This window comes from Perognathus longimembris, chromosome 1, assembly GCF_023159225.1.
Source record: "Perognathus longimembris pacificus isolate PPM17 chromosome 1, ASM2315922v1, whole genome shotgun sequence".
Taxonomy (NCBI): Eukaryota; Metazoa; Chordata; class Mammalia; order Rodentia; family Heteromyidae; genus Perognathus; species Perognathus longimembris.
This window is the reverse complement of record NC_063161.1, coordinates 103226919-103235160: the sequence shown is the minus strand read 5'-3', so window position 1 is coordinate 103235160 and position 8242 is coordinate 103226919. Positions and strand designations below refer to the sequence as shown.

The 8242-nt window shown below is 39.9% G+C and overlaps 1 protein-coding gene across 1 annotated transcript; it reads left to right on the top strand.

Moving 5' to 3' along the window:
- Positions 1-3590: 3590 nt before the first annotated feature.
- Positions 3591-5408, top strand: LOC125343862 (T-cell activation inhibitor, mitochondrial-like). Its single transcript, XM_048336771.1, has one exon. The coding sequence runs from the start codon at positions 3794-3796 to the stop codon at positions 5282-5284; it is 1491 nt and encodes a 496-aa protein (XP_048192728.1). The 5' UTR covers positions 3591-3793; the 3' UTR covers positions 5285-5408.
- Positions 5409-8242: the final 2834 nt, after the last annotated feature.

Below are 8242 nucleotides of genomic sequence, written 5' to 3'. Positions count from 1 at the left end.
GAATTTATGGTTGCAGCTACAGGATAGAGATAACATGTGACTATAGGAAGTGAAGTGGGAGGAATGACCAGGCAGAACAGCCAGCTGCAATTAGGCCCTTGGCAGATCAACTGGTTTGAGGGGAGGGGTTGAGGACCTGAGATGGAGGTTGTCAAGCCAGAATGGAGGAGAGCATGCTAACAGAGATACTATCCAGGGATTTCCCATGATTTAAAAATGACCCACACAGTATAAACATGCATATGCTTACATACATACACACACATACTCGCACAAGACACACACACACTCACACAAGACACACACACACACCTCACTCTTCCCTCTTCTATATTCTTAATTTTTTCCTCCAGTATCTAGAGATAGACCCTACTGTTTCATTATACTCACTTTTCTCATTATTTTTGAACTTAGTTCTAATTGCAGTAGTATATTGAATTTATATCTTCTCTTTGGATAAGCATGGATTAATCCAGGAGGGTTATTCTCTGGGTAAAGAACAGGCCTTTAACTGCCAAAGTGATATCAACATAAACTGGACACAGATCAGACAAGAGTCACAAGGGTGTCTCAATAAAAATTGTTTTTTTTTTTTGTATCGTGGGGCCACAAAATGGTACTACTTGATTTGAAACAGAAAACCTTCTCATAGTTCTTTAATGGGTTATGCTACCTATAGCAGTTCTTACAAATCATTCACAATGGACAGATCCATGGGATACAGAATAGCATGAATATACTTTATATTACATAGAAATAAGATCACCTATATATTAGCTGCTAAATCCCAGAACTCTGAAAAGCTATTGATTACAGTGACAGACCAGACAGTTGGCAGAAAAAGATCCTATCATCTAAACCTGAAATTCAGAAAAAGGCATCTTATCTCTGAAGTTGGTCTACTGTCTACAATCCCAAGCAGTCATTCCTGCTTAAAGATCTGTAATTACTCTGTCTTCATATGGACTCAGAGGATTGAGTCCATGCCTTCATTTTCCTTGACATATTGGAAAGCAAGTTCTATTCGGCCACCCCTGCAGCCCGAATTGTGTTGAGGATTAAAACAGTTCACTAGGTTCTGCTCACTAGAGGAAATCAGATTGCAGTTTCATGGAACTTTTGTGTGCACCAATTATGTGAAAAGCCCAATAAGAACCACACCTACCCTCATAAGAGAATAAATGTCTGCCCTACACAAAGCAAATAGGAAGACATTGACATCAGCTCCTATGTTTGAATATTCTTCAAAAAGAAAAATGAACTCTATGTCACTCCAGAGTCAGCCTAATAAGTGACAACTATTTTTGGCTTTGCTATGGGCAGTGAAAGGGTCTACTGTAGACAGTGTGACACCTTAACCTTCCCAGGGTTCATTTAACCTTTCTTCAGTCCACAGATGCAGGCAGTTCAGCAAATATAAGTTCCAGATATATTTGTCCCTCATTGTGCCCATCGGGCTGAAAGACATACCTTACCTGTTTGAATTCTTCAATGGTTTTCCAAAAAGAGTAAAGAAAACATTGAAAAGTAAGACCATTTTGTGTAGAACTGAGGAGAGCAAGTGGTAATTAATCACACAACACTTACCATGAGTCCAAAGGCGTTCATGGCCAAGGTGAAGCCATGTCTCCTTTGGCTGTATTCTCCATTATGCAGTTCAATCATTTTCATGTTCTTCTCCCAGACTGTTCTCCTCTGTCCCTCTTCATCTTAGGGATAAGTACAAGTGATAATTTCTCTTTCTACTTCAACTTAACCCCTGTTCACTAAATGGACCTGCTGAAAAAGATGAAAAGAGACTTTGGGCAGGATGTTGTGCACTTTTGGAAGCTATATTTTAGAGTCAGAGAAGAGCAGGATGTCTCCACACATTGTGCTTATATGACTAGCAGTAGGTTATTTGTAAGAACTGCCTTCAGGAAGCTACTCTGGCTATAAAGTTCCATTAATGAGAATCTTGTCTCTAGGATCCCTCTGAATCCTTTCAATGTTATCTACTGGGCTGTATCTTTTCCTCTGCTTTGTCTTCCACTACATTCATTGTGCATCCAAAGTGGGATCAAGCAGTGGAACAGCTGAGGCCATTCCCTAGCAAAGGATGGCCAGCCACAGAGAAGGATCCATATATAAAGCCTAGAAAAGGAAATGAAGCCAGAATCTCATAGGAGTCATATTTTTAGAAGGCTTGTCAGTCCTTTCTGGAAAATCAGGATCACCTTGATGATTTAAATATTCATACTTTTCTTTCAAAGACTGATTCAAAGATATGTAAATGTTTAAGAATGTGGTTAGATTAAGACAGAAAAGTAGAGGTGTGTGGTCAAGCTACTGACATGAAGATTAACCTGAGAAAACCTGGGAAGACAACATGTCAAGGCCTGGCTCACCCTACAGTTTGGTGGTTAATTGGAGATCAGAGTATTATTCATTACCTGGGGTATTTAGGAAATGATTAAATTCCTCTGGAACTTGTGAGCAAACTGTAATTACCTGAGGGGTAGGGAAATCCCACCCCCAACAGTGTCACTGCTGCAGACATAGGAGGGAGGATGTCTTAGGCTGCATCAGGAGTAAGGGAGGGGCAGCCTAGGAAGTCCCACCTCCCAGACAGCCACGGTGGCACTTTTAATTGGTCTGGACAGCCACGGTGGAGCTCCAAATTGAATGATTGAAGTTATGCTCTTTAAGGATGCCCTCACATAAGCAATGGCCCATACTTGTTGCTAGACAATAAAGTGGCACACTTACAAGCAGAGTCTCTGAGTCAGAAATTCTGGTTCTACAGCTAGCTGCATGCCAGTTTCTGTGATCTCCAGTAGCTTACATTGCCTATGTGTGTGTTTCCTCCTCTCTACAAATTTTAAAAGTAGGTCTGGAGAAATGGTGTAAGCAATAGGTCCCCTTGCCTAGCAAGGTTGAAACTTCCAAAATCTTCACTGTGTTTCCCTGTTATATGTTATTTTTTGGTAATTGTATTTGCACATGAAATATTCTCCATAGGGTTATTCTTTACATGCTTAGCTACTATTTTGTGAGCATGTGGTAACTGATAAGTGATGCTTATGTTAAAGACATAGCTCGCAAGATAAACAGAAAGCCCACAGACTGGGAGAAGATCTTTACCAGACATTCAACAGACAAAGGCCTCATCTTTAAAATATATGAAGAACTAAAAAAATTGCCTTTTTCCAAAACAAAGCCGCAAAGAACCAATAGCCCCCTCATCAAGTGGGCTAAAGACTTACAAAGAGACTTCTCTGATGAGGAAATGAGAATGGCCAAAAGACATATGAAAAAATGCTCTACATCACTGGCCATAAAAGAAATGCAAATCAAAACAACATTGAGATTCCATCTCATCCCAGTAAGAATGTCATATATCAAGAAAACTAACAATAACAATTGTTGGAGGGGATGTGGTCAAAAGGGAACCCTACTTCATTGTTGGTGGGAATGTAAACTGGTTCAGCCACTCTGTCTGAAGTAGACCTGTTGATATGTACTTCATTTTTCTTCAGAAATTATTTAGATTTTATTTTGTCCCTAAAATAAATATAAGACTGTGTACTAACACACACTTGTCTGCTTGCGGCGCCGAAGGTCGATGTGAGGGGGACATTGCTGAGACCTTTTGGGGGTTCACGCGCCTGTCAGTGCCCTTCCGTCAGCCTTTGACCTGTGACAGCAAGTTGTCGGGACTCAAATCCCAGCAAGAGATTTACAAAGAAAAGGAAGCTACAGGATTTGTGCAATTAATGGATGCCTGGAAATTGATCTATAAATATATTCAGCAATGTTTTGCCTCCTGAGGCGTTTGAGAAGGCTCTCTGTGGAAAGGATACGTCCACACTGGTTCCATTACTTGAGAGCTTTGTCGGGAGCCGAAGCCGTCAATGCCCTGAGGCCTTTGTATTTTGCAGTCCACCCAGATTTCTTTGGAAAACACCCCAGAGAAAGGGAAGTCAATGAAAATTCTCTCAAGAGGTTAAGTGTCTACTTAGAAAACCTCCAGAAACCAGGTTTCAAGTCTTTGAAACCGACTCAGCTTACCTTTTATGTGAGAGAAACAGACCAGAATCCATCTGATAGCCCAGAAGCCTTCAGTACTTCCGGATTTCGAGCCGTCCAGTTTACCTTGCATACCAGAGATCTGCTAAGTACTGTATTGTACATTCTCAACTCCTGCAATTTATCTGCCAAACATATCCAACGCTCGAACACTAATGTATACTCGCAGCCTATTGGAGAGGCTAAAAGGACAACCAACAGGCCCATCAAATGGGACAAGTCATATTACTCCTTCACTGGATTCAAGGACCCAGAGGAGGAACTTGAACACTCCTCCAGAATAGAAACAACTCTAACATCCTGGTTAGATAACAATGGAAAAAGTGCCATTAAAAAGCTGAACAATAGTTTGCCACTCAGGGAAGAACTAGATCGTTTAAAAGACAAACTCTGTCATGTGTTGCAACTGTCAGATATCAGGTGGCAGAGAGGCTGGGGCGTTGCCCATCGCTGCAGCCAGCTGCACAGTCTAGGCCGCCTGGTACAGAAGAATTTGGAAACCCTTCAGAAAGCCAAAGGCTGCACCATCGTGTTCACAGACCGCTCGGGCATGAGCGCCGTGGGTCATGTGATGCTGGGAACCATGGACGTCCATCATCACTGGACCAAGCTCTTTGAGAGATTACCAAGTTATTTTGACCTTCAGAGGAAGCTAATGATTTTGGAAGACCAAATCAGCTCTCTTCTAGGCAGTGTTCGAGTCATTTACATTGAAGAATTGCAACCAGTATTAACCCTGGAAGAATATTATTCTCTCCTTGATGTGTTTTACAATAGACTGTTGAAAACTAGAATCTCTATTCACCCGCAAAGTCTCCGTGGCTTAGAAATGATTCTTAACAGTGACAGATATGCTCCAAGCTTGCACAGACTCGGGCATTTTAATATCCCAGCACTCTGTGACCTAGGGAGTCTGCAATGGTTTATTCACACCAGGGCCCAGCAGGCAAGAGAGAATATGAAGAAAAAGGAAGAGTTAAAAGTTCTTGAACATGAATTGATCCAGGCCTCCACCAAGAAATTTTCCCTGGAGAAATTATATAAGGAACCCAGCATTTCTAGTATACAAATGGTGGATTGTTGTAAGAGACTACTAGAACAATCCCTGCCTTATCTTCAGGGAATGCACCTGTGCGTCTCACACTTTTACTCTGTCATGCAGAATGGAGACCTCTGTATTCCTTGGAACTGGAAGAATGGAGAAGCTACCAAGTAACAGAGAAATGACTATTTTTTTAAGGAATAGAAAACTGATAAACTGAGGCTTGGAATATGGTTTAGCGGTAGATTGCTTGCCTAGCATGCATGAAGCCCTGGGTTCAATTCCTCAGCACCACATATATAGAAAAAGCCAGAAGTGTCTCTGTGGTTCAAGTGGTAGAGTGATAGCCTTGAGCAAAAAAGAAGCCAGGGACAGTGCTCAGGCCCTGAGTTCAAGCCCCAGGACTGGCAAAAATAAAATAAAAAAGGAGGAAAGAAAAGAAAACTGATAAACTTATATAAAAACTGATAAAACTTAATGCACAGTTTGATAGAATATTGTTAACCTATTGCAAGAACAAAGTTTCTAATTGCTGTCTTAAAAGTAGACATTTCCTTATGCATGAATTTCTGTGAAGAAACTTGTTTTACAAAGCTTTTATTAGCCATGTGCTGCTGGCTCACACCTGTAATCCTAGCTACTGAGGAAGCTGAGAGTTGACAAGCAGGGTTTGAGCCACCCCACACAGGAAAGTAGTTGAGACTCTGTCTCCAATTTGACCACCAGGGGAAAAAAACAAGTGAGAAATGGAGTTGTGGCTCAAGTGCTAGCCTTGAGCAAAACAAAAACAAAAACAACAGAACATGAAGACCTGAGTTCAAGTCCTTGTACCAGTAAAAATAAATACAGGTTTTCACTTCTAGTTTTATAGTGTTGATTGACCAGATGAAGCCAAAAGCTGTTACAATCAGGAACATATTTTTTAATTATAGTGAGAATTTCTATAAGAGTCAAAAATATGGGGCTGTGAATGTGGCTTAGTGGTAGAGCGCTTGCCTAGCATGCATGAAGCCCTGGGTTCCATTCCTCAGCACCACATACACAGAAAAAGCCCCAAGTGGCGCTGTGGCTCAAGTGGTAGAGTGCTAGCATTGAGCAAAAGAAGCCCAGGCCCTGAGTTCAAGCCCCAGGACTGGCAAAAGAAAAAAATATGGTCTAATCGAGTAATGATACTGTCCTGAACAGTGATGATGCAACCAGAGAACTTAATGCCATAAAACACTGTGACTACTGGAGCTGGGATTGTAGCTAAGTGACAGAACACAGGCTTAGTTAGCAGGGACAAACCCTAAATTCCATCCTTGGCCACAAAAGAATAAATAAGCAAGCAACAAGGAAATGTGTTTGAATCACTTACATATGTTTTGTTTTGATGAACAGTTTCAACCAGTAAAAGCTTTGCCTGCTTTCCAAAGAGCTCTGGGAAGTAGTTTAAGGGTAAAAAGAACCAGGCACTGGTGATTCACCTCTGTCAGCCTCGCTACTCAGGAGACTGAGATCTGAGGATCACGGTTCAAAGCCAGCCTAGGCAGCAAAGCCCATGAGACTCTTATCTCTAATCAACCACCTAGAAGCCAAAACTGGAGCTGTGGCTCAAGTGATACAGCACCAGCCAACTTTATGAAAAGAAAAAGAAAAATCTAAGGGACAGCACCCAGGCTTTGAGTTTAAGCCCAATCCCAGCACTTTAAATAAATAAAGTGTATTGGCAAATAAGTTCACATCAGGGCTGTAGACCAGATCTCCAAGTCCTTTGTCTGTCTCTGCAAATCCTCCTCTTGATTTCTCAACCAGACCCAAAATCTCTCTTGCTTGTTTCTCCAGAGGACAAGATGAATTCTGCTTTGAGACAGAGGGTTGGGGGGGGGGTGGAGTCTCCCCCATTGAATAAATCAGACCTGAATTTTTTCCCCACAGTAGAGCAAAATGGAAAAATCAGTTCTTGATGTGTATTTTTGAATTTATGGAAAAATATCTATTGCATTAAAAGTTCTAATTCAAAAAAAAAGACTGTGTGCTAAAAAACATATCATATTCTTCCTGAAATTTGGAAATTGAATTATTCATTTTTCCTCTTGTATTTTTAACGGTAACCATGTGATGGATAGAACTTTCAGGTACAAATCAAGGTTATTTGTTCATTTTCTATTATGTCTTACCTTTGTATCTACCAGTTGTGCTGTCATTTTGTCCAATCCAAGTATATACACAATAAATACATTTTTCCCTGAACATTCTGAACTTTTTCTAATGTTGTCGTTTTTCCAGAAACCCACGGATAAATTTGGGATGAACATGCAAAACTCTTTTCCAGAAATGTATGTTATTTGTGGTGTTGTTTGTGAGAAAAACGTTTTCTTACACATGTAAACCCACACATTTATATACGAATAGATAACTCTCCCAATGCCACATCTTTTACCAAAATGTCAGTTCTGGGTATTGTTCCCATCTTATTAGAATCCTATCCAGGAAGTCTTTATCTGTGCTTACTCCTTAAAGTATTTCTCCTATGTTTTTCTCTGCTGTTTTCAAAATCTCAAGTCTTCTATTAAGATCTGTAAACAATTTTGAAAAGCTCTTTTCTTTGGTGAAAGACTGCAATAGATTTGAACGTTTTACATGTGGGTATCTGTATTTTCAGTACAATTACAGGCTTAAGAGGCCATTATTATTTTCAGTAGTAGAAGCTGTGGTCAATATTCACATGGCTACTACTACACAGATTTTTTTTTAACTGGGCATTCTATTGGATTTTGTTGTTCTTCTTATAAAGTGACAATTTTTAATTTTAATATAATTTTAGATACAAAAGTCATGCAGTATTTTTTGTCAAGGAGCCATGCTTCTCAGATTTCAGGAGTATAATTCTGAGAAAGACACACCTGTTTCTGTCTTCTACTAGTCTATTTTGAAATTGCACTATCACTCTGGTAGATTTGAAATGTTGTATTGCCACACTTTTCATTATTAATTGTTTATTACACATAGCTTTGGTCATTTCAGGAAGTATTTAGTTATAATTTTTTCATTGTTTTTCTATTCCTGTGATAAATGATCCTGATATTTTAGCATAGACTCCATGAATACACAGAAAATTTTTACTACTACAGATATTTTAACATTTATTTT